General features: G+C 56.6%; 1 protein-coding gene across 7 annotated transcripts in view; it reads right to left on the minus strand.

Annotated features, from left to right (window-relative positions):
- The window catches only part of LDB3 (LIM domain binding 3), a 63,309-nt gene that overhangs the window by 29,244 nt on the left and 7,817 nt on the right, over positions 1 to 26,248 (minus strand). For 3 of the 7 annotated variants that reach the window (XM_074374345.1, XM_074374347.1, XM_074374344.1), the window contains exons 3-7: positions 22,267 to 22,418; positions 21,701 to 21,776; positions 19,934 to 20,310; positions 10,475 to 10,644; positions 9,951 to 9,987 (exon numbers count right to left, since the gene is read on the minus strand). In XM_074374345.1, coding sequence (XP_074230446.1) covers positions 9,951 to 9,987; positions 10,475 to 10,644; positions 19,934 to 20,310; positions 21,701 to 21,776; positions 22,267 to 22,418 — 812 coding nt within the window. Of the gene's footprint in view, positions 1 to 3,388; positions 4,175 to 9,950; positions 9,988 to 10,474; positions 10,645 to 15,079; positions 15,278 to 16,365; positions 16,389 to 19,933; positions 20,311 to 21,700; positions 21,777 to 22,266; positions 22,419 to 26,248 lie in introns of those variants that run through there. The other 4 variants (XM_010953723.2, XM_074374346.1, XM_074374348.1 and 1 more) reach the window with 4 other exon arrangements.

A 26,248-nucleotide genomic window follows, 5' to 3' on the forward strand; every position in this document is an offset into this window, starting at 1 on the left:
CGTGAGCAGGTACGGCCTGAGAAGGCCTCAGCTAACATAGAACACCCCATCTCCTTTATCTGTTTCCTCCCTGAGCCTGCCACATGCTTCTCGTGGGCTTTTGGGAACTGAGGACCCTACACGGAACAGCAATGATGCAAATACCCAGGCTGGGGAAAGTACTCTGCAGGGCAAATAGGAGACTGGCTTTGCCTGTCCCCTGTGCTCCAATTCCCTATCAGGCTAGCTTACCTGCTGCTCACCCCAGGCATGGCTCCACATGAACCCTGGATTCTCGGGGGTGAAGCTGGAGCCAGACATGGCCCCAGGAAAACTCGTCATCTACCACAGGGCAGGACAGAAGGCATGCACGTGAGCCTGCTGCTCGGGGTTCTGGCTCGGTGGCATCTTACCTAGGACCAGTCTGCAGACACCAAACAGCCAGGGCCTAGGGGAGGTAGGGGCAGCAATGAAGAGCCCCCTGAGGATCCTGGTTTCTTGTCCTGGGGCCTGAAGTTCCCTAAGCCCCCAGAGACCTCAAGGAGGGGATTTCAGAAAGCAAGCACTGCAGAGAACTTATCAGGCCTTGGCTTCAGTCCTAAAGACAGTGCCCATGATATCACCCCAGCCTGGTCTAGGATTCTACGAGCCGCCTCCTGCTTTGGTCATAATTCACCTTAAACATCTAAGCAAAAACCAAACCAACCCAACTATATCAACTGCTGGTGACTGCATGGAGTGGGTGTGGCCAGAGGAGAAACACAGCCCGGCTCCAGTCCCCTTTTCAGCCCACCCCTCCCCTCAACCCAGCTGGCATCAGGGTGCGGTGGGCCAGCCCTGTGCCCTGCTCTGTTGTGGCCCTTGATTGATGCTCTTATTGATGGGGATGATATCATATACGGAAAAGACAGAGATGGTACTGGTGATGCTGAGCCCGGGGGTTCGTGATCGCTGGACTCAGGTCAGAACTGTTGGTGATGATGGTGGGGGTGTTGTGATTGATGGGGGGTTGCTTGCCATTATTGGGGTGATGATACTGTTTATATTAGCTAAAAGAATGGAAAATGAACATCTCTGTTGATTGGATGATGACAGAACACCAATCAGGTGGCTGGTCTTGAAACTGTTTGTGTTGCCACTCACCCAGTCGGCATTCCATCCTGCAGCCAGATGACTATTGCTCAGGGCAGCCCTGACCACGCCACCTTGCAGCAGGGCTGCTGCACCGCATGACACCAGGGGCCCCGCTGACACTGCGGTCTATGTGATGACACCCTCAAGAACTGTGCTGTGCACAGCCATCTGCACAGGCTGCGGTGTGACTGGTGGGCCCTGCGGCCTTCACCAGCTCCACACTGCCTTCGGAACAGTCAAAATCCCAAGCCTGGCATTCCAGCCATGGACCACTACTAACCATAACACCATCTGCATTCCCTCCATTCCAGCCAAAATGATTAACTCCGGGTTCGGAGACAATCCTCCTCACCAGCACGTCTGCTCCCTCTGCTTAGAATGCCTGGGCAGCCTTCCATAACTGCACATGCCCCACTCCTAACTGTTCCTGAAGATAAACACACAGACCCCTTCTTCCAGGAAGCCTTCTCTGCTCCTCCAGTCGGAGGAGCGCTCCTCATCTCTGAATCTCACGTGATCAGCCTTGCCTTGTAATCAGCCACAGCCACATCAGCCCTTTCTGATTCCTTTGGCACCCACAGCAGCCAGGCAGGGTGCCTCGACTAATGCCCACGGACATGAAATGCTGAATGAGAATATCTCTCCTGTTTACTCCAGGGGGCTTTACACAGACCCCTGGCCTAGGGCTGCCCAAGGTGTTGCATGCAGGGGCCTGGGGTCACTGGGGAGGCACCTGGCAGGCTGGGAAGCAAACTAGAGCCTTCCAGGGCTTCAATCAGATGGATCCAAGTGGGCTCTGGCAGGCCAGGGGATGGGCACAGAGGACTGTGAGGCCACCACCTCTGACAGATTGCCTCAGGTCCTCTGCCAGCCTTAGGACACTCACTACCTGGGGCCTCTCTGTCTGGCAGCCCTCAACCCCCGAACCTACCCTTAGGCCTTGGAAGTCCTCAGTAAGAAAAAAATATATGTATATATGTATATGTATAACTGAATCACTTTCCTGTATACCTGAAACTAACATTGTAAATCGACTACACTTCAATAAAATTTTTAAAAAATAAAATAAAATAGATAAACAACAAGGTTCTAATGTATAACACAAGGAGCTACATTCAATATCTTTTAATAACCTATAATGGAAAAGAATCTGAAAAAGAATATACATTTGTCTAACTGAATCACTATGTTGTACACAGAAACTAAGACAACATTAGAAGTCAACTATACTTCAATAAGTTTTTTTTTAATTTTAAGGGGAAAAAAAAGTCAGCTCCGTATAGGTGTGCTCCAGGATGCCTAGACGTAGGCAGGCGCACCCCCCTCCCACCTCCTCTGTTGGTCCCCCCAGCCAGCCTGCCCTGCCTGGTCCTCATCTTGACCCTGGAGTCAGACTGCTAGGAAGAGACAGGGGCCAAGGTGGAACAGGCTAGCAGAGGGTTTAGGGGAGCATCTCAGGGTGGTAGGCAGGATAGAACAGTCTCCCTGGCCAGCCCTTCTCGATGGGATTGTTAAGGTCCCCAGAGGCAGAAACAAAACCTATGCTCAGGTAGTGGGGAGTGGGAGCGAAGCCCTGGCCCAGTCCAGGCACAGGGCGGCAGGGCATCCTGAAGGAAGGGCTTTGGTATCTGTCATTATTTGCTAAGTGCCGCTGGGTAGACTGGTGGGTGGGGAGGACGTGAGTCCGCTGGCCTGGCCCTTCCTAAATTCCCAAACTAGGACAAGGCTGTAAGCGTGTGGAGGCCAGGAGCAAGGGCCTTCCCTGCCCTCCTGCCACCTGAGCAAGACCAGGCCCAACTTCCGCCTCTTCTCCCCTGAGCCATGGCCCGGGCCCACAGGGGACCCCCGAAAGCTCCTCAGTGAGCTGCTCTTTAGTCCAGGTGCGTCCGCCCTGTCTCTCGCCCCCTGGTCCAGGGCTGAGCCTGAGCAGACCTTCCCGGGGGGAAGGGCTGGTGGCGTGCTTTCTGATGGGGAGGGAGGGAGGGCTTGTGACTGTGTATGGGAGGAGTGGTGGGGGCATTCAGGTCCTGCTCCCCTGCCCCTACACAACACCCCGTAGGAGGCTAAGGCTGCCCGCCAGCCCAGACTCTCACCTGCCGTCCTCTCTGCCTGAGCTCTGAGCCCTGGGCGGGGCCCTCGGGGCAGGACAATAGCGGTGGGCAGAGCTGCACCGGGTCCCATCCCCGGCCTCTCTTCTGCAGGTGCCTGTCCTCTCCCCGCCTCAGACCTGCCCCCTCGGGTGGTACGCACACAGGCACAGCAGGACTGGGGCTGGTTTGGTTCATTTCAAATCCTCTTTATTTCAGAATGAGCATGCTATATGTACAGGAGAGAGAACTAGGAAGCCAGCACACACAGCACAGAGAGGGGAACACATGCTCTAGTCTCACCACGGCTGGGAGGGGCCTCTGCCTTATCTACCCTGGCACCTCTTCTTCCTCTGCAGAGGGCCCTGTTCCCGGCTGCCTGGGCTCCAGAGGGCATGAGGGAGGGAGTGAGGCCAGGGAGTTGGCCTCTTCCCAGGACCCTGATCTACGGGCAGCTCGTTCCGGGATGGCACTAGGCCAGGCTGCCTCTCCCAGGAGCGGGGGTTGGTGGGAAATGGACCAATGGCAAGTAATGTTTCCCTTGGTTCTGGGGTGTTCTGCCAGCAAACCCCATCACGTCCTCTCTGATCTACAGGAAGGCCCTAGGCAGGGGAGCAAAGGCTTGGGCTATTTGGGAGGTGGTGAGGGCTGCATTGAGGGGCAGGGGTGGACAGGGTGCGGTGCTGTGTGGGGCCGGGCCTCGGCCATCAGCTCTGGGGCGGGCGGAGAGCACTATGCTGCAGGTGACTATCAAAGGTCCCCCCCAGCACAGCTATATATTCTCAAGCATCACCGTGGGGCTCACATGCCAGATCTGTGTTGGGGGAAGGAGGGAGGGGTCCGGCCTGAGATGGGTAGGGGGATTCCAGACAGCCTTTTAGCTTTTAACGTTAAGGATTTGGGCCGAAAGGCCATGGTGCCAGTTGCGCAATTTGGCAAAACGTGGGCTGTTACGTTCCGTTTCAAACCTTTCCCTGTGGCACAGAGAGAGACAGAGAGACAGAGACAGAGTGAGACAGAGAGAGAAAGGAAGGAAGAAGGAAAGGGGTTAGGGGGTGTGTCCGCCATCGCCTTATGTGATAGCTGGGGCAGAGGGCATGGAAGGGAAGAATTTGGCTTGGAGAGGCTTTGGCCCCCCGTGGGGTACTTTCCAGGGGGTCAGGCGGGGTTTGGGGGCAAGGCCAGAGTCGCAAGGACCAGTACAGAAGGGCTGACATCCCTGAGTTGGAGGGGCCACGGAGAAGGGGTCAAACTAGAGGGCCTGAAGGAGGACTGGGCAAAGGGAGGGTCCCCAGGTTCTCCCTGTCCTGTGTGGTTAGGGCTGGGCAGGGCTGCTTTGGCTGTGGGCTCTCGGGACTGAACCACAGAGCCAGGTGGGCTTTGCAAGGTCTCTGTTCCCGAGCTGGGCATCAAGAAAGAGGAACGCCTGTCCCCGTGATGAGGCTTAGTGAGCAGACCTGTCACCTCCCTGCGCTGCCTCGGTCTCTGTCAACCCTTCTCTGTCCCCAGAGAGAAGTCTTCAACACCACTGACTGCCCTGCCCGCCTAAGGCCTGAGCACAGCCAGGCACACGCGTGCAAACGCATACTCACAAGGCTGCTGGCACGCATACTGAGGGCCAGGATTTCCCGCCACTTCCCGCCAGCAGGGCCTCGGGGGCTCAACCCACAGCCTGCTCAGCCAAGGGCATAGGACAAAGCAGGCAAGGGACGGCCAGAAAGGTAGAAATGGAGGAGAGAATATGCCTGGGAGAGGCCAGTGCTACAGTTATCAGAATCCTAGACCCTCCAGGCCGGAGGGGTCTCCAACATCCTCCAGAACAGAGGTGCACATTGGTGGCTCAGGGGCCACATCTAGCCACAAACGCAGTGTATTTAACCTGGACCCTCATTTTAACTCATGTTGAAAACTCATTTTAAAAATTAATTGCTACATCCAGATTATGACATATACCTCAGCAATAAAAAGAAAGGAATGAACCTTGGTACAGTCCACAACTTGGATGGATCCCCAGACAATTAGGCAGACTGAAAAAGCCCATCCCATAAGGTCGCAGGCTGTCTGATTCCAGTTACATAACATCCTTGAAATGAGAAAGTGATAGAAATAGAGAACAGATAACAGATTCGTGGTTGCCACAGGTTAAGGACAGGGTGTGTGCAGCAGAGAGGTGGGTATCGTATGGAAGGGCAACATGGGGGCATCTCCAGGTGACAGAAGTAGTCTGCATTTGACTGTATTGGTGTCGACACATCGTTGGGGACATACTCTACTGTACGTAGTTTTACAGGATGATACCATCAGGGGTCAAAGCGACATAGGATCTCTCTGCATTATTTCTTATAACTGCATGCCAAACTGCAAGTGTCTCAAAATAAACAGTTTAATGAATCGAATGCCAGCATATAAAAATCAAGAAGATCAACTTTAGGTCTTTAAAAATCAGAGGATGAAGCAGTGCTGGTCTTACATTTCTGCATGGTAGCCACCCTGCAACCCCACATGTACACTGGCCACCTTCCCACATCTGCATTACCTGGCAGACTCCCCTCTACACCTGCATATTGGGTCTCTGTGGGAAATTCTGTTTGATAAGAGGGGCCCCCTGCTAACACAGTTAAAAACCACTGATTCAAACTTTTCTAATACTGAGAAGCCAAGGACCAGTGACATCACATGAAAGGCCTAAAGTCACACAGAAACTCAGAGGCAGAGCTATGATCTAAGGGCCAGGCATTCTCTGTTACTGCCTCTCCAAGGTTGGGGAGAAGGACTGAAGACGGCACAAGCAAAGGCCCTGTGGCAGGACCCACTCAGCCCTGCTGACAGCACCGTGGGCAGCAACATTCTACCAGCCCAGAGAGAGACCAACTGGGACACAGACACGCCAGTTTGTCCAGCCAGGCCCACAGCCTTTGTCATCAGTGCTCAGTGACAGGGTCAGGGACAGTCCTGGAGAGTCGGCGAGGCCACTGAGTCTGCTCTGCTTGAGACTGTCTGGAAACTCACAGCTAGCCAAAGAGAGGCGCAAGACGAGGAAGGAAGTGGAGAGAGGGGGGAATGAGTGGAGAGCTGGCGAGAGAGAAAGGGAGGAAAGTCCCGGGACCCCCACGAGGGTGACTCAGGTGACACCCAGTTGTAGTTTTCCAACTTGCTAGGCTAACGGAACACCAAGGACTAAAAATCCAAGGGACACAGTAACTTTAAGGCTGCCCGCTGCCTCCTCACGAGGGGAGGTTCCCTTGAGGGGAGCGCCCTGCGCTGCACCAGTACCAGGAAGAGTCAGCCACGGGACAGGGACAGAGCACAAGGAGGGAGGAGGACACTGAGGTGCCCAAGGAGGCTGCAGGGGGAGGAGGGGGAACCAGGGAGTCCTGGCGCTCCGTCAGAAGTGGGGGTGGGGAGAGGAAAAAGAACTTTGGATGGTTGTGCGATGGAGCAGGGACCTGAGGGTTTCACCTTGTTTGCGATGCATTGTTGTGCAAGGCAGCCCTCACTTTCAACTCCTCTGGGAACTGGTCACTAAAATCAACTTTTTCCTGACCACTTGGGGACCAGGAAGAGGTGCGGCGTTCTTTACTGAGGTGAGCATGAGGGAAACAAAGAGACTGAGCATGTAGACGGCTGCACCACAAGGTGGGGACCAGGGGATGCCCGCGCTCCACAATGGGGTCTGCGGGGATGGTTACGCCCAAGTGATGGGATCCAGATGCCTCGCAGATTCACGCCCTGCCTGGGACGAAGCCAAGCTTGCCTGTACTCCCACCCCCTCAGGGCCGGCCATCAGCGCCCTGGAATGGCTTCCCAAAGTCAGACGGAAGCTCTGGTGACCTCTCTGAGATTAGAGGCTCAGCTTTTGGATGGGACTCTGTGACTTCTGGTGAAGGCTGGGAGCATTATTCCCTGTACCCAGTGTGGAAGCTAGCAGTAGGCAGGTGTTTAAGCCCACCTGGACAGCTAAGGTGCTGGGGTCTTTCCTGGGAGGGAAGCCAAGTCTGAAGCTGATGTGTGGACTGCTCAGGGGCCTGCCCTGCCTCACCTGCCAAGACACAGTCCCTGGAGATCAGGCCAGAAGGAGGGTACTGGTGCCCTGGAAGGAAGCGATGTGCTACCAGATCCCAGAGACATGGTCACAGTGCCAGGAGCCAGGGCCCGAGAGGAGACGAGGTGGGAGGGCAGGGCAGGGCTCTCAGCTGCCTAGAATGCGCTGGGGGCAGGCCTCGGGGGGCGGAACAGTGACATGTGAGGGTCAAGTCTGCAGGGTCCTCTGACATGCAGACTTATACCTGGCCTTGAGGCCACTAGTGTCCCCGTCTGGTACAGAGCACCTGGCACCCCTGCCAGCTTTCCTACCACACAGCAATAGGAAGGAAAAAAGCACCCTGGCACAAGGTGGTAGAGGAGGCCATGGAGCCCAGGTAGCTGGGCCCCGGATTTGGTGAACACCCTGGACCCAGGGTGGGGGTAAGTGTACTCCCTTCTGCTCAGATGGCCACTCTGATGAGCCTGGGGCCCACGCTATGATCAGTGGCCACAGGAACCACTTAAGGCATTACTCACAAACAGAACTGAACCACTGCACCCACTGCATCCCCATCTCTCACCCCCAGGACACAGGCTGCTTGGGATTCAGCAAAATAAAAATGCCCACCCTTCTCCTATGGTCACAGGGAGAATGAGCATTTTGGGTGAGGTCATGAGGACAACCTTCCAGAAATTAAAGTCAGGAAAAGGGAAAAGGGCTGGAGGCCTGTACTCCTCCAGTCCTGGGCACAAGCCTTGCCGGGTGTCTCAGAGCCTGCACTGCAGGGCCAGAGACCACAGAGGGAGGGGCTGACAGTGTTGCAGCACAGTCTAGGAGGTGGGGGTGGGGGGCTGGGTGGGTGAAGCTTTCTTGGGGTAGGGGCCTGGACTGAGGGAGAAAGCAGGCTGGAGGTTCTTTCTGGCCACCACCACCCCCTGCAGATATCCCCACAATGAAACCCTGCAAGGGCTTGGGGAAAGAAGTTTCAAGACCTGCAGCGGAGTTCTCAAGACCCTTTGCCTTCTGCCATGGCTGAACGGAGCTCATGGGCAGTAAGGCCCCAGGGGGAAGGGCTAACCTCCACATATTTCCACAGGACCAGGCCGAACAAGCCCCAAGGGAGGGGAGGGAGAGGCCAACAACGAGACCTGTGAGCCACCCTTCATATTGCCTTTTGTGTTCTGCTCAATCACCTAGCAGAGTCTGCAAATTTCCCAGGGGAAACATGAAAGACAAAGGTTCCCTGTAATCTACCTCCGCCAGTCCCCGTCCTCCTAAACGGTATCTGGTTACTGAGATGGGAACTTAGGGTGACCAGCCAGAGAAACGTAAAGGAACCAGAAGTACTGAGAGGGGGTGATGGAGGCTGGAAAGGCAGGGCAGGTCCCTGGGGGCTTCTTGATGGAAAGAACCCAGAGACTTTTAAGCAGTTTGCTGTGGGGTGCGTGCTGTAAAGCCCCTCCATCAAATCTTCGGTGAAGGCCACGCTGCTCACGGGAGCATCTCTGTGGGTGGCTCCAAAGAGGAGGTGGGACAAACACAGAAACGGTGCCAGAGCAGTGGAGCACGGGACGGAGAGCGCTGACAGCTTAGTCACGCTTCAAATAGCTCGAGACTACCTTTGGCGCTAAATCAAACACCATCTCATTTCAGGCTCTTTGCAGACACACTGCAGGCACCGACAGGTTCAGAACCATCACTGGAATCGCATGCCATGGTTAGCAGGCCAGGGAGGACCACACTTTGGGCTTGGATGCCCCAGCCAAAGAGTGGCAGCAACTTCGACTGGCAGAAACAGAGGTTCGAAAATAAAATCCACATCAACTCTCCACGCGGTCCTGTGGCCACGACACGCTGGTTAGCAAGTACAGAAAGCTTGGCCCAGGGTGGAAAGGCACTTCTGAGCTCCAGCCCCCTCACACGGAGGCCACCACAGGATGTGCCGGCCCAAGGCAGACTCTCCCAGGAAGGACATGCAGACGACACATTTGCTTCCAAAAGTGTAAGCGCAATCACACTGGGCCCCATGCCTCCCCATGGAAGACCCTAATGGTTTCCAGTGGGTTCCAGGGCAGAGTGCCCCCCATCATGCCCAGGGCCACGAGCACCTGACAGGCCGAAGGTGTTAGGCCAGTGGCTGGGGCCTCAGGCCTGCCACTGTCAGGGGACCATACGTGGAGACACCAAGCCCAGGGCTTATAATCCTTGCAGCAGCTGTGGTGCTTTGAGCAATTTGCGGAACAGACCCACTGATACCTCAATGTGGGTCTGGACAGGTGAGTCCAAGGGTCAGGCGCCCACACCCAGCACAGCCCTCTGCATGCCTGCTGCCCAGTCTCTAGCCTTCAGACTCACAGGGGACAGGCCCTGAGATGAGTGGACAGGCAAGGCAGCCGGCCCGGTGCCTCACAGGGAGAGATTTCCTCATTCTCAACAGCCCAGCAAAGGCCAAAGCAGCCCTGCCCCCTGCCCAGAGACAGAGCTGGGAGAGCCCAGAGTCCTCGCTCGTGAAGCCTGGGCCTGGAGGATTGAGGCTCAGCTCCAGACACTCACTGACTGGGGACACATGCCCTAAGCCAGCATCTGCCGGAGCCCTCCAGGGGCTGGGAGTTTCCAAAAGCACTGACTTGAGAAGTTCTTTCCATGAGTCGTGTGACCTGGGGACTGCCCCGGGAGGGATGGGGTTAGGAGGGGCAAGGCAAAAGAGCCTGAGTACAGGCACTTACCTTGACCTTCGCAAAGCTTCTTCGTCAGGGTCTTGCACTGTGGGTAGAAAGTTGCAGGTCAGGAGGACTCACAGGGACCAGCAGGAAGAAAAGCTACCGGAGCCTGGTGGGCACTGAGTCCCACCTACGACAGGACAGTTACTGCTCCCTCCCTGGGACCGCTGGGAGGAGAAGGCTGTGTGCTGGGCAGAGGGCAGGGAGAGAAAGGGGACATGAGAGGAAATGGTGCAGGTGACAGGCAATGGTCAGAGGCGTGGCCTGCAAAGTCCTCTTCTCCCAATCCGGGCAAGCACCATGCAAACCTGCTGTCCTCCGCTGGAGGCAGGGCCGAGCAGAAGGCTGAAGTCAATTCACCTGCCCCAGGTGAAGGTGCACAGCTGGCTGCTAACGATCTATCAAGGCCAGCTCATCTTCAAGGATGAGGGACTTGACTCCCTGGCTTCGTGGGCCTTGAGACCATGGAATAGGGCCCCTCGAAGTCTCCCCTGCCTGCCCCGCCCTGAGCCCCCAACAGCCTCCCTTACTGTATTCTGTCCCAGTCATCTGGGCCAGGATGCGGAAGGAGCGTGACTGCAGGTTGGAGGAGCGGCGGGCCCACTCATCAGCCTCGTCTTCCGGCTTGTTCTGGTTCTTAATCACAGCCTGATACACGGGAGAGGCGCTGTCTACCGTCAGGTCTTTAATAGGAAGGCTCCTGCAATGTGGAAAGAGGCCGTGAGCGAGGGCAGGGCTGGAACCCTGCGCCTCCCCCATGTCGTGTCCCCCTGATGCCCACCCCCAGGCCTGTTGGTGGCCCCTACTTGTCTGAGCCCACCACGCCCTTTACCCACTGCCATCTGAGAGCCTGTGACAGGGGCTTGGCCTGGGTCCTCAGTGCTCAGGGTAGCCACAGAGAGACAATGAATTCCACTCAAGGAGGGTCAGGAGGTCAGACCCGCCTGCCATCACCACCCCACCCCGCCTTGCTAGGTCCAGACACCCCTGATCCAGGGACTCGATCTCCTTTAAGGAAAGAAGAGGCAGAAGAGGTCTTCTGGAAGTAATTTCAACCACCCTGAGCAGGCCCTGAGTTTGGGGCTGGGTGAGGACAAGCCGTCTGGGGGACTCAGAGGTTTCCTCATGGTCAGTTCCTCGTCCTCTTCAAAGCTTGGCATCCATGCAGGGAGCCACCAATGTGGTGACTGCCCTGGAAGGGGACTGGGGCTCCTGCTTGGCAAAAACAGGCAAGCTTGGCGAGGAGGTACTGAGAAAAATGGGGTGACTAGGCTCGGAGGCTGGGCAACGCCCACAGACGGTGGGGTTTCTAACCCGTGGTGCCTGGGAGTGGAGCTGCGGGGGGGTGGGGGGTGGGGAGAGTCACTAGGCGTCTGCCCTGGAGCAGCGCAGCCTTTTGAGGGGGACCTGGTGACCTTCCCTTAGACTCCCAGGGTGTGGCACACAGTAGGTGCTCAAAACTTAGTTGAATGAACGAATCCTAGATCAGAGCCAGCAGGGACCCCAAAGGCCCTTGAGTCCAGGGCCTCTCAGCCCAGATCAGACCACAGGGCAAGATACATTAAATGCTTTATGAGTGACCACTTACCCCGACCAGAGAGCGCTGGGGGATCCAGGCTGCCCAGCCCACACTCTTAGGAGTCAGGATGGGCTCAGGAGAAGCTCACAGCAATGACAGTCTGCCTCCCCAGCCTACGGACTGTGGCCCAACCCTCTCCTCTGACAGATGTTGAAACTGAGGTCCAGAGAGGCCAGCTGACCAGCTCCAGGGTATGGCATGCGGAGGCCCCGCTGAGTTAGAACCTAGGCTTCTTAGCTCCCAGCCCAGCGTCCTTCCCATCAGACCCTCTGACAGGGCTCAGGAAGGCTACTTCTGCCCACTGTGGACTTGCATACCCCAGATGCTCCACACCCAGGGACATAGCCCAGCCCAGACATCCCCCTGTCCGTCCAGCCTCCCCATGTCTGCCGCTACAGCTGCCTCCACCTCCCCTCCCACCCCGCCCCCACCCAAGGGCTGGCTAGCTAGAAAGGGGACCTCCCCAGTGTTCAGGTCTTCTACGCTCTCTGCAAAGAGCTGGATGGAAGAACTGGTTAGTCTCCAGGTCAGCTCAGGGTGGGTGGGCCATGAGAGCAGAGGTGGGAAGAGGTGACGAAAGGTGAATGACTAAGGTCAGGTGGAACTTTCCTGAAGGCTTTTGCCCTGGCCTGGAGAGCTATAGGTCCTGGCAGTCTGGTTGGGATCAGATAAAGAAGACCAGGGCCAGGTATAGCTCAGTGGTAGAGCGCATGCTTAGTATGCACGAGGTCCTGAGTTCAATCCCCAGCACCTCCATTTAAAAAAAAACAAAAAAAAAAACAGAGAGAGAGAGAGAGAGAGAGAGACAGGGAAGATCAACAGATCCCTCTGGGGTCCAGGCAAGGGGGAGACTGGTGCTGCCCAGGGAGCGGAGGGGAGGGTGGAATCTCACTGGGGAGGTCACTTCTGGCTAGAGGAGTTTCCAGGGGTCCAAAAACAAATGGGAGGTGTTTGCTGCCATTTCCCTGAAACGTGCCCTTGAGGCTCTCCCCGTTCCTTCCACGACTCCACAGGCTCAAGAAAACTGCCAGGAGTGAGCTGCCAGGATTTGCATTGTTGGCTTCCCTTTCCACAATCCTGTGCAAAGACCACGGACACAACAGAGACTGGGGGCCAGATGAAGGAACTGCTGTGCCTTTTGCGATCCTGGGGCTCAGGAAGAATGTACACGGAGAGGATGGAATGGGCCCTGCAGTTCTGGGAATTTGGGTCCCAGAGGTCACTCTCTGGAGCCTCTCCCAGCAGGAACGTCTCGCCACCAAAAACACTCCATGGTAACCAAAATACCAGGGTCACCTGTGGGCATTTACTCCACTGTACCCTGCCCCCAAATCTGACTCATCTTTCACCTCCTGTGAGTGGTCCTGGCAGGCGCTGGCTCCTCCAGATCCACTTTCCATGAGGATTCTGGGGAGCGGCCTCCAAGAGGCCCCTTATCACCCTCTCCCCAAATAGTGGCCCAGTGTGGATTCTGACATTCAGGTCTACGCTGTCCCAGTATAGACAAGACAGTCAGGGGGGAGCCCCCGCAAAGCACAGCAAGGAGAACACAGGCATACACCTGCAGCCAGCGCGATGTCATTGCTCTGATTTCTGCGTCTAGAGTGACATTATTTGGGGCAAACCCCCGAAGATAAGTACTTGCCTGTAGAGGCCGCAGGGCCTGTCATTTACCTGTGAGGTGGATGTGAGGAAGCACGTGGACAGAGCCAGCGTCCTCAGGCACATCCCACCAAACCCACACATCATCCCGCAACCAGACAGACGGACGACGGAACAGACACTGTGGGGTCTACTTACGCCAGCGGCGATGCCCTGCCAAGCAGAGGAAAGCCCAGCAGTGAGTGCGTGTCCATCATGGGAGGGCGGGGGGGGGGGGCGGCGCACACACAAGGGAGCAGGGTTAGGATCAGAAATGAGTTATGGGAGTGGGGTGGATAAAGGAGGAAGAGAGAGAGACAAAAAGAAAACTGTCAGTGAGGAAGGAATCATGGAAATTAACAGCAGAAACGGAGCACCTGATGGCAGACCAGGGCCGCGCTTACCCACCGGCACCGCAGCAGCATCAACCCAGCAGGGCTGAGTTAGAAGGAAAGGGAAGCATGTCCCTTCCCAGGCACGCGAGGGAAGGGAAAAGGAGGGGAGGGGTGGGGATAGGGAGGAGATGGGAAAGGTCCTCTAAGAAGCCTAGATTAGATCAACGGTGCATCATGTTAAAAAAAAAATCATAGCCGCCCTAGAGGTAAAAACCAAGTGACAGCAACCCTTTCCCAAGATGCAGAAAATATAAAATTAGTGAACAGCAGTTCTTCCATTATCTTGCGATTCCCTTTGGCGACTGTTAACCGCTTTTAAGGGCACACCAAGGACACACGTGGCAAACAAATGTTAACAGGAAATCCCTGTTAGCTCTTTGGCTTAATCAGGCAGCCTTGTTTTCCTGGGTACACATGAGCTAATGGTTGTGTTTTTAAACTTACACGGTCATATTTTCTGCTTCGAACGATGAGATTAAATAAATCAACTCTGCCCATAGAGCTCTGCAGAGAACTGCAGCCCTGAGTCTGTCTGGTTGGAGACTCACCGCTGCAGGGCAAGCAACTTCCGCCCCCTGGTGGTCTGAACGAAGTACTGCGTGCCTGAGAGGCCCAGGCTCCCGAGGACCAGGAGAGCCAGGAAGTCCACACCACCTTCCAACTTTGGCCTCTGGAGCCTGCCCCTTATAACCTGTATGCACGTTATGGCTACAAGGTCTGGATTCTGCAAAGGCCAAACGCTACAGGAGTTCTCTATCCCTCTGACAACATCTGTTTCCTAGCTTCGGAAAAATGTACAGCCATCATTTTAAGATTTCTTGCCTTGAGTTGCCAGGGATCCTGACTCAGGGGTAAGCTGTTACCCAAAGAGATATTCAGTTCTGAAAGTCAACACTAATGGTATTCCCAAGTAGAATACAGTAAGGGACTCCATATGTGTGTGTGAAAGGAAGAAACAGACAACAAAGACAGACAGAAACATGAAAACAGACACAGAGATAGAAAGAGACAGAGAGAAAGACAGAGAAATAGAGAGACGCATACACTGAAAGAGATACAGAGAAGAAAGTGAGACAGAAAGTCAGAAAGAGGGAGAGAGGTCCCCATTAATGTTTGTACTATTCAGTTTCATTGACGAATGACATTCAGCCAACTTTTTTACTACTCAGCCCTCAAATTCCTCAACCATCACTAACAAGCAAATTCAGGAACCAAGGATGTCCTAAGTCCCACTGTGAAAAGCACTTGGAGGAAGCACCACATTTTGCATTCTCCACCCTTCCCCTAAAGCTGACCATAAGATTGATTCTTAAGAGAGAACACCATGTTCTGGACGGCCGGGGCAAAGGCTGGCTCTCATCCAAGGTCTGTGCCCTGGGGGGCTCAAGACGAGGGAGGAAAGTTGATCCCGATGCCTAATGTCTCCGATGGCGCCCGGGGCCTGGTGCCCTCGGCAGGTGACGGACGAGGTGGAGGAGGCGGTGAGCACCGAGCTTCTGCGGAGGAGGGGACGCGCTTACCCACTGAAGTCACTGCCCTGAGCCTGGGCCTGCCCGGCGATGGCGTCCATGATGGCGTCCTGGGAGTACATGCTGATGGGCGTGTTGTATTGCGCGTGGATGATGGTGGCCTTGCCGCCCAGCCCCTTCACTTCAATGGGCTTGTGGGTCGACAGGGCCGAATCCTTCAGGGCACTAGGGTTGAAGCGTTCCTCGGCGCTGGGGGAGGGGAGTGGGGGGACATGGGAGGGGGTGCGAGGGAGGGAGGTGAAAGGAGAGAAGGGCGACAGGTGGAGTTAGACGGGTCAAGGTGAGGGCTGGTGGGGGAGGATGTGGAGAGAGATCTCCCAAAGCCTGACCCCAGGTAGGCTACCCAAGTGCCCCCACCCCACCCCCACCCCGTGGGCTCGCTGAGTCTGGTCAGGAAAAATCCTGGCACCCTTCCCAGAGTCCTCTGCGGAAGGTTTTTCTTGCCCACCGCCGCTTTCCCAGATCTCAGCCTGAGCTACCTCCTAGGGTCAGCAGGGGGCGCCAGGCATTGCGCGATCTCTCATCACGCCCGCAGGGAAGCAGAGGCAGAAAGGGTTGGGGAGTAGGGATTGGGGTTAGAGAACAGGAACGGGGCCACGCGTGAGAGGCAGCGGCAGCCCAAGCGGAGTCCAGAACGCTCCAAAGGCCAAAAGCAGCCCCACTGGGCACCCACGGGGATTCTGAGCTTGGTTCCTCCACGAAAGGGCTCATCCTGCTGGCCACCCGCTGGGTGGCGGGTGGGATCTTCTCCTCCAGAGGCTTCAGTGCATGTGCTTCTTCCTCGGAGCAGGGCTCAGGGGCTCAGGCCCTCCAAGTCGAACTTGCTGTGTGGCCTGCCAGTCTCTCCCCTTCGAGGCTTTTCCCTCCAGCAGGTAAGTGCGCTCGCTCCGCGGGCAAAGACAAGGTCAGGCTAGCCCTTCTGAGGGGTCCCGCCAGGCCAGAAATGTCTTCAGGCTCACCCGGAACCGCAGCCCTCCACCCACCGCCCACTAGAGCCAGCCAGCCTGCGGTCTTAAGCAGCTGCAGCAGGAAAACTGGGAGCAGAGTGGCCGGGAGCATCAGACGGAGCCCTAGCACCCGTCCCCAACGCCTCCACGCCGTACTCGCAGCTTCACACACATGCAGGCTCACTCGGGGACACAAATGCACCCCCACTCACGCATGCGCACACGCGTACACATGCTGCCACAGGCACACGCTATCCAGACCCCCAGACACGCCGACGCATGCTAGGATATGCACGCAAGCGCACACACATGCTTTCCTTTGATACTAACTTGGCTGGAGAGTTGACTACCACCTGGGGAGGAGAGAAAGAGCAAAGAAGACAGGACTGTCAGAGCGAGGCTCCTGCCAGAGGGTTTGAGGGAAGGGACCATCCTCAGACTGGCTGTTGTGGGGCCGCACTGGGACTGGGTGAGGACAGTGCCGAGTGAAGAAGGGGAAGAGCTCAGAGTCGCGATCACAGCCTCTCAGTTTGGGTCACAGATGCCAAAAGCAGCCTTTCCCCCTTGGTAGGTGCACGATACGTGAAGATTTGCCAGGGAGAAGGGTTTTCTGGTCCATCTTTATGGGCACTCATGTACCATGTATGTGACTCTCTCACATGCAACCTGGCTATAGACCCTGGGAGTAGAAGTTGGAGATGGAGACAGGACCAGCTATGGCTGCTACAGGAATGGCCGAGGCCCCAGGCACCTCTGGGCCAGACAGCAGCTCTGGACTTACCCTGAGGGGCAGCTCCGGGAATTCTGCTCCCAGAGCTGGAGTTGCCATGGTGCCGGGGTGTGTGTGCGGTGGGCTTACTCACAGCCCTAGGAACATGGTCTCCATCTAAGAGGAGGGGCAGGCAGCCCTGGACACTCTGGGGGCACAATAGCAGGGGGTATGTGCAGTTTCCAGTAACCGCCCCTCAAGGCCCTGTGGATGGGCAGCGAGGCAGGATGGAGGAGTAGGGAGGCTTAGGAGAAGTGTGGGTCCAAGGCTTATCGTAGGAAAGCCCCCAACCAAAGCAGCCCAGCTTGGACACTACAAGAGCAACTCTAGCCTCACGCTCTTATCTGAGAGCCAGCCTCCTGGAGCATCATCTCCTTAAGGGAGGCATTGCTGGCACTGTTTCTTTAAATGCCTCTTACTTGCAGTGGTAGACCCTTGTCAGAAACCTGAGGGGAGAAGCGTGCAGAAGGTGGTGTCCCTGTCCCCACACTCTGCCACCTTCCCAGATCTGACCACACTGGGCTCTTCCTGAGAGAGCCTAGGCCTCAGCTGGCCTGGCCCTGGTCATCCCTTGGCTAGGACTCTGGGGATACAGGTCAAAGCTAAGGAGACCCCCTAGTCTCAGCCTAACCCTGTGTCAGAGCTGATAAAATCCCCTCTGTCCTCCCAGGCTCAAAATAGCTGCATGTGGAGTTATATTAGGAAAGGGCCAGCACAGATCTCCCATTCCTTCTCCATTTTTGGCCAGTGTCGACAGCTGCAGGGTCAGCCCTTGCCCTGACCAGCCCAGTGCCCCCTGTAGAGGGCAGTGTTGGCCTTGGGGGCTGCCTCTGCCCCTTCCTACCTGGGTAGCCACCTCCTTCTTTGGCATTGGTTCCTGCCCCCTGCCTAGCTTCTGCCTGAGGACATGGGGACTGGGATGCCTGCAGCAGACATGGTTCAGAGAGGAGCCAGCACCCAGGTCTTGGGGTGAATGAGCCAAAGATGTAAGACCCACCCGGGGGGACATTGTACCTACTGGCCTGAAGGATACTCCCCTTCAGCACCGGCCTCAGAGAGAACGAGGTGCAGGGGGCTGCAGGCTGGGCTGTTCTTGCACCCCGATCTGCTCCTCTCTACTCCTCCTGAGAGGATACAAGCAGCCAAGGAATCACCTTGCAAGCTGCCCAGAGAAAGGAGGGGAAGGAGCTTCCTTTTGAAGCGAGATAGGACAGAGTTCAAATCCTCATCCTGCCTGTTCCTAGCCAGTGGCTCTGGGCGTTACCCACCTGTTTTAGCCTCAGTCTCCTCATTCATAAAATCAAGATGATGGTACCCACCGCAGACTAAACAGAATCCTGAGTATAAAGCCCTCAGCATGAGTTAAGTGTTCAATGAATGGACATGGGGATTAGCATTTGCCAACGCTATCTGCTGTGAGCAGTTAGACATTTAACAAAGATTGTGGCCTCAGCCCCTACCAGCCCGGGTCAGAGGCTCCGCCCCTCCTCCCGGGACCGCAGCATCAGCCTTTGCTTTGGATGAGTGTGCACCACACTTGGTCTTTAGACCATCAAGAAACCATTGGACCCTGCTGCTCTGAGTGTCAAGTAATAATTCAGCACTTGTCAGTTTCTGAGAAGGGCTTGCATCAATGGGAGGGCACCTTGGGAGTCATGGGAAGAGGAGTGGTGCAGGCAACGGTGCAGGCAGTCTGACTCCTCTATGTAGGGAGGAGTCAGTCTGAACTGAGTACCAGTTCTGTCTGCTACTCTTTGGCTGTGTGACCTTGGGCAAATTACTCACTCTCTCTGGGCTTCGATTTCCCAAGTACAAAATGGGGGAAGTGTTGCTGAGAGAGTTGTGTTAGATAAAGCATATGGACTGTTAACTGGTCCCCAGTCGTCAAGGTCAAAGGAAGGGTGTGGGCTTGGATCCAGCTGGCCCAGATGGAAAAAGCCTGGGGATATAAGGCTTTGCCACCTTGGTCCAGAGAAGCCAAGGTCTAAATGCTCAGACCATGGAGTGCCCAGCTTCACTCAGAATCCAGAAAGATCTAGGGGATGTGGGGAGGATGGGGACCCCCAGGGGAGTAGTGAACAGCTGAGCACAGGCACCTTCTGTGTCAAGGTCAAAGGAAGGGTGTGGCTTGGATCCAGCTGACCTGCTTTGTGATGCTGACTCATCCGTTCTCAGCGCTATGCACGCATGTGTTGTCTCCCTCAGTCCTCCCAGCAATCCTGAGACGTGGACAGTCTCATGGAAGAGCCCTGAACCCCTAACGCTAGGCCACGTTGCCTTGATTCAGCCTGCTCTGCCTCTAGCCCAGACAGTTATACCAACTGCATGGGGCTGTGGGAGAAGTTACAATGAGATAACAAACGTGAAGTTCTTAGAAGCTAATATGCATTCTGCTTGGAGGCTCCCTCTGTTCAGCCCCTCTACAACACCCACCCGGGCTCTAGATTCTTTTAAATCTTGTGCTCAAAGAGTCCCATCAGCTAGACCACAGAGGGCAGGGGGTGGCCTGCTGTTCTCCTGCACAGCCCCTTTCTCCTCGATGTCCTGCTTTCTTGATGCCCCACACTAGCCAGGGTCATTCCTGACAGCCCACCCCCCTCACACCATTGCCCATTCTCTCTGTACCCAGCTCAGATGCTCCCTCTTCCAGGCAGCCTTCCCAGACCACTTCCTGCCCTGGAGAACTTGTCCTCCCACCTCTCAAGGCTCCCAGAGGGGTGGGGACCAGCCTGTCCCCTTCCCCAGAGCTCCTGGAGGTATCAGACTTTGTCCTGTCCCAGGAGGGTGACCTGATGTCAGAATTTTGGGAGTCTCTTGCATTCAAGCCCAGCCTTGGCCACTTAGTGGCTGGATAGCTGGACCTTGACTTAACCATCTCTGAGCCTCAGTTTCCCTCTCTGCAAAATCCCACACGTCACCCCAGCTTATGCAAAGCAAGGAAGGACCCAGCTCATGGCCAATGTCAACAGGATGATTACTTTCACTGCTCTTAGCCTGCGCAGACTTTGGGCTTGGGGCTGGCCAGAAGGAGGCCAGTTCCTTGCTCTGACCACCTGATCAGGTCTCCGTGAGCACTGAGGACCCAGGTGGCCCAGACCACCAGTGGAGAGCTGTGCGCCTGTTACCTACCCTCCTAGGAGTCCGGCACCTGAGGCCTTCCCTCGGAGGCTCATCTGATACATCTGAGCCATCTCCCTCAGGGTCTCTGCTGAGTACAGGCCAATGGGGTTGTTATACTGCCTTGGCTGACTTGAGCCCAGCGGGGTTTTCAGGCTGAGTTTGTCCAGAGCCCCCTCCAGGCTGGTCTTGTTCCCTGGGCTGCCCCGTGGAGGGCCGGGGTCAGAGGCCTCCATGTGTGAGGAGAAGACAGAGGTCTGGGAGAAGGAGGAGCTAAAGGTCTGTCTGAGCTCCGGGGTGCCCGGCGTGCCTGGGGTGCCCAGGCCAGCCCTTGCCTCGGGGCTGGGGCTGGGTGCTGCCAGGCTGCTGTTCATGTCCAGAGCCGGGTCCTGGCCCAGGGCAGCGCCATGCAGGGGAGAGAGAAGAGAGCAGTTAGAAGCCGCGCCCGTCCCAGCGCATCTGCGTGGACCTGAAACAGAGGTGTTAGTGCGAGCGCCCAGCAGCCTGCCACCCTGCAGCCTGCAGCCCGCTGCATAGAGCCCGGGAGGGACAGACTGGACACCTGGAAGAGAAGGGTTTTGTCCAAAAGAGCGGAGGAGGCACGTACGTGGCTCTTGGCCCAGGAGCTCTCATCCACCTGGACCAAATGCAAAGCCCCATTCAGAAAGCTCAGCCAAGCCAGCCTGCCTGCAGGGCTGAAGGAAAGAAGGGTATGGGTCTTAGAGAATTGGGGGCAGCCCCCTCCATCTTACATCTGACCCCCTTTCCTCTGAGTGGGGACACCTGGCAAGCACAGCCTTGCCTCCCACTTTGCTGACCTCATGCTGTGATGCCCCCACATGGCCAGTGAGAGGGGGTCCCGGGCTGGTGAACAGGCAAAGTAGAGATGCCAGATGGGAAACTGAGGAAGGAGGGGGCTGACACTTGGTCCCCTCAGTCTGCCTCTGCAGCTTCTCCCAAGCAGCCCTCTGCCCACTTCCCTTAGCTGTCACCCACCCCAAACCCCTGACAGATTCTCCCTGTCCTTCCTCCTCCACCTGGCCCATTGCCCACTGTGCCCCACTGGACCGATAGGGTCAGTATGAAGTCATACAGGGAGGGGTGGAGGGTGGGAGTGTGCAGTCCTGTAGGAGCGGTGGGGTGGGCCTCCTGTGCTTTGGGTGCCTTGGCGTTGAGCTGCTTAGAAGGATCTGGGAAGGGGCCTGGGGCACAGAGATGAGGTGTGCCTGCCTCTTGGCCGCACCAGCACTTCTGAGTGCTGTTAGGGGTGTGCATTTGGGAGGAGAAAGGCAAACTGGAGGGAGAGGTCCTGAGACAGAAGAGGAGCCCTGAAGGCCAGCAGGTCCCCCACACCTGGGAGCGCCTCCTGGGGTGGCTGGCTCAAACCATTTCACAGTCACGGCCCCCTCCCTGGTGCCCTCAGGAGGACAAGGGTCAGAGCCTTCTGGATGCCTGTCCCTACTTGGCTGGGAGCATGGTCCCTCCCCTGAAAACACTGCTGCCTAAAGTGATTTTTGGTCAGCCCAGCTCCGAGGCCCAGGGTGTTGGCTAGGCACCTGGTGGGCGTCTCGGCACTCAGAATTTCGTCGGGGCTCAAACGCCTCTCCCCGGGAGCCTGCCCCACCTCCCTGGCATCAGCCACGGCAGGGGCAGGCCTGGCGCAGGGCTGGTCCCACCACCTTGCTCGAGTCAGGCCAACTGAGGGTCAGGCAGGCAGACCAGGGGCTGTACTCCAGGAACCATGGCCAAGGGAGCCTGTCTCCCACAGTCAGCACCTACCTTCTGGTGGGGGATCACCGGCAGAGGGGACTGGATCGGGGGCGGAGCCGTAGAGATGGGAATGGGACGCTTCGACCTGGAAAAACCAGAAATGGGACCAGATGAAGACAGGTGCCTCTGGGGCCAGAAGCTCCTCTCTGGGCAGGGCTGGCGAGGGGAGAACGTCTGAAATGCAGGGATCCAGGGCAGAGGGCCTGCCCCAGGCAGGCACTGGGCCTGACCAGCATGGAGGAGTCGTGGCGCTGGAGTACATGGCAGGTATGGGCCTCTGCTAGGTCCCAGGGAGACTGCCTGGGCAAAGAGAAAGCAGGGAAGACCCTGGCTTCTAGGCCCGATTGCCCACATACTGGCAGCACAGGGACCCGCCCTCTCTGAGCCTCATCAGTAAAGTGAAGCACAGACGTGGCAGGTCACGTTGACTTGGTCCTGTCATTCCTCTGGTCCAGAGGATGTCCTTACTATCCCATGTGGCCCTGTAGCACAAGGCTGGGCCCATGCTGGACAGCTCCTCTCTCGGGCCCCTGGTGTCCACACCCAGCCCCCTGCTCTGGAGAGTCCCCACCTACTTTTGCAGTGTGAGACTCAGGTTGTAGCTGGCAGACTTGATCTTGTTCTGGGCCTCCAGGTGGGTCATGGTATCCGTGTTGACGCCGTCAATGGCCACCACGAGGTCACCCTGGCTGAGCTGGGACTGGGCGGCCTTGCTGCCCGGCGTGATCTGAGAGGACAGCAGATGAGGGGTGAGCATAAGGAGACTGGGCCTGAGGATGGGCCAGTCCTCAGGGAAGAATCACCCGGGATCATCCAGTAGAGGCCTGCCATTTTTGTCTTTCATTCACTATGGCCAGTACCCACTGCTCACCAAGCCTGATTCCTCTTCCTGGCATACAGCTGTCATCTTCCCTAGTGCTTTGTATCTGAAAGTGGCCATGAGACTAGCTCTGGCTCGTGGAACATGGGAGGAAGCAGTGTACACCACTTCCAGGCCTGCCTTCTAACCATCTTGCCATCCTTCACTCTCTCTGCTTGTCAGCTGACTGGATGCAGAGGACAGCCAAGCCACTAACTGGAAGGGACCTGGATCCTAGAGTCACTGCTTGGAGGAGATGTGACTAAGGAGCACCACACTGGATGTTGCATAACATCCAATAAACTTTCACCGTGCTAAACCATTGAGATCTGGAAGGGGAGGAGGTGTTTGTTACATCAATTAGCCCACTATAACATCTGCGCCCTGCAAATTCAGGGCACACTCTCTAGGTTCCAGAAGAACTCCGCAGCTGCTAAGACTCAGCACCACCCACTGCAGAGATGCTGCCAGGCCAGCAGGCGGGCCAAATGCATGCTCACAAAAGTATTCTCGTGTAAGTGCCTAGTGCTACCCTGGCAGTTGTACGGAGAGGGCTGGCCGAGCTGTCAACCCTGCCTGGGAGCGAGGTCGGCTGGGACGTAGGGTGGGGCTCAGTGGTGGGCTGAACTTCCAGAAGGGCAGGTGCAAATGTGGAGGCCAGTTCCCAAATCTTGCACCCTAGTGACATTACAGAATGTTAGCATCTGGGGGCCCCACCCCTAGTGTGATCACACAGAATGCCATGGATGTGCCACCCCAGGAACACCCCATGCAATGTCACGAAGGCCACATTCCCAGGGACATTCCTTGGGATGGTGTGATGGCTCAGACTCCACTCCCAATGACATCGTGCACAATGCCAAATTCTGCATGTCCCACCCCAGTAATAGTACCCTGAATGCCGTGATGGCCTCCCCGCCAGTGACGTCACATGAAATGCAAAATGCTGGAGGGCCTAGTGACATCACCTAAAATAGCTTGATGGCCGGCCTCTAGTGACATTACCTGGAATGTGATGAAGCCTCACTACTAAAGATGTCTCATGGAATGTCACGGAGACTCTGGCTCCACCCCCGTGACGTCACGTGGAATATCATGCAAGCCCCACCCCCCACTGACATCACATAGAATGAGTTTATAACCTGACCCCCATGAAATCATGTGGAAGCTCCCCATGACATCACTTGGGATGCCAGGCAGGCCTTGCCCCCAGTGACATCAAAGGAGAGAGGAGCCCCTGGGAGTTGCCCCCTGCTGAGCTGTGCCTGGAGCGTGTCCCTTGGTTTTTCCTCCCCAACATGCCCACCAGCCAGTCCTCCTGGCTTCTCTGGGCACATCCCAGTCAACTTCCTGGCTATACCCCAGGAACAAGGCTGGCTTCTAATGCTGACAGAAGCCATTTTCTGGCCAAGGCTTGGGGACCATCCTAGATGGAGCCTAGAAAGGACCTGGGGACAGTCTTATACCAGATGCCAGGCTTGGGTGGGCCTCTGGCCAGACTCTGGGCTCTCAGATGTGGATGGAAACCTCCGGCCAGGCCCATCTCCGAGATCTCCCATCCAAACCAGGGCCCTGCAGTCACCAGCCTGCAGGCCATTCCCGGACGGGCTCTTCAGGGTGGGCCGGGAACCGCTTGTGCTAACCCAGGGATAACTGCAAGAGCAGGAGAGCTCTCGCCGATTGCTCTGGACCCACCATTTCAGGCCCAGAAACCTTGGTATCTTCTTAAACACTGGCCACCTTGTGCCCAGAGCAGCCTCCCCACTACCCCCAGAATCTGCTGAGACGAGGCAAGGGCAACAGAGAAACAAAGGGCTGGATGGTCAGGAAGCCACGCTGTCTGGTTTGCCAAGTCCAGCCTGCTCTCCAAGGACTCACAGGGGCACCTTGGAGCCCCACAGGCCATCTCAAAACCAGTGTCGCCTTCATCTCCGAATCAGTGGCCATGCAGAGCCCCTACTAATGACAAGAGTGGGTTGTCTCCTTAGATTTCAGTGGTTGCACAAAGGATAAAAAACAACAACAAAGAAAAGCCAAGCACTTTCTAGGCTGAGAGCGGACTCCTGAGGGCAGGCTGAGCTGCTCAGCCAGGCCCGGCCTGCAGAAAATCACCTTCCCTGCACCTTCTAGCTTCACGGTCAGGGCTCTGCTGTCCCTGACACTTGGTTATGGACATTTTCAAACAGAGAAAAAGGCGGAACGAATCCTGCAGTTCTACAGTGAACACCCAAATACCCACCACTGAGGTTCTTCTGTAGCTTTTCATGCGACTTGCTGGTCACGTGCCCACCCCTCTCTCCATCCATCCATCCAGCTTATGTCTGAAGCATTGCGGAGAAGGTAGCAGACACCAGTGTGTTTCCATTCTGGGTAAACTGTACGATGCCTCTGCGGTCTTAGTGGACTGCCTGTGGGGCTCCCCCACAGCAGGACACCCCCAAGCAGGGCTCCCCAACCCCAGGGCTCCCCAAAATGCTTCTAAGCATCAACAGAGAAGGGGGCCTCATGCCGGTGGAGGTGATGCCTGCCAAGCAGGACCAGAGCTGTGTCCAGGAGATCATGGATAAAGTGTGAACAAGGACACTAGAATGACATCCAAGAGAGACTGGGGCCAGATCAGCTAGGGCAAGCCACGGGGCCACCTGGATGCCCTCCCTTCGGAGCTGCCTTGAGAATGTCTTTCTCCTGCAGGCATGGGCTAGCCAACACCATCCCTTTCTGCAGGGCTCCCTGGCCCTGCCTGGCTCCTCCCTCATCCTCAAGTTTGGACTAAAGAGATCCTATTCCCAGGGGAAGAGCCCAGCCTCCCCCGGGGCCTGGTCGGTAGCCAAGCTCCCTGAGGAGAGCCGCCGGGCTGGCTCCAGCCCGCCTCGGCGCCTCTCTCCCCACACCTGTGTCTGTTCGTCAGGGCTCAGCTGGCCTGACCTTTGGCTGCTCTGAGCAGGGCCCAAGACCCCTCACGCTGGTGGGGTGGAGGGTGCTATAAATCCTCTTGTGGGGAGGTGCTCTGCTCGTTCAGCCCAGGTCTCCTTAAATGAGGGGACAGGATGGAGGCAGGGACCCTAAGGAGGTTGTCTGTCAGCTCAGCCCACAGGCCATCAGATCCCCTCCCCAGCTGGCAGGAGCAGCCTGCTGGGCAGAAGTGTGGGGCCACCCTTGGACCCTTGCCCAAAGCCCAGGGCTTGTGAAGAGTGCAGTCCAGGCATGAGGTACCCCTGTATCTCTTGTCTGATTCCCTCACCCCCTCTTGCTGTTTTCCTTGTCCCAGAAAAGACTCCAAGCTGCTAAATAAATCTTCGGAGGATATTTTTCCTTTAGAGGCTTTCTAGCCCCTCTTGAGCACTTGAAAAACCCTTTGTAATGATTGTTTCCTTCCCATTATACTTCTCAGTTTTCTCCAGTCTCCAGGCACCTCTCAACGGGGAACTGAGGGCCTGTCTCAAAAGCCCCTTGGACAGGTTCTAGGTGTATGGGGGCCCAGATCATCACAGGAGTCCTTCCTCCTTGCTGGGCCGTGATTTAGGGCACCCCAGAGAGGGCGCAGGGGTAGCTGGGGCCAGGCAGCAGCTGTGGCCCCAGCGACCCTCCAGTGCCTGGGGGGAGGTGGGGGGAGCAGCAGAGCAAAGCGCACGGACCCTGGTCTGAGCCAGACCTGAGCTTGCTGTGCCAGCCCTCTGGGTAATGCCGGCAACAATGCC

Source organism: Camelus bactrianus, chromosome 11 (assembly GCF_048773025.1).
Source record: "Camelus bactrianus isolate YW-2024 breed Bactrian camel chromosome 11, ASM4877302v1, whole genome shotgun sequence".
Lineage (NCBI taxonomy): Eukaryota > Metazoa > Chordata > Mammalia > Artiodactyla > Camelidae > Camelus > Camelus bactrianus.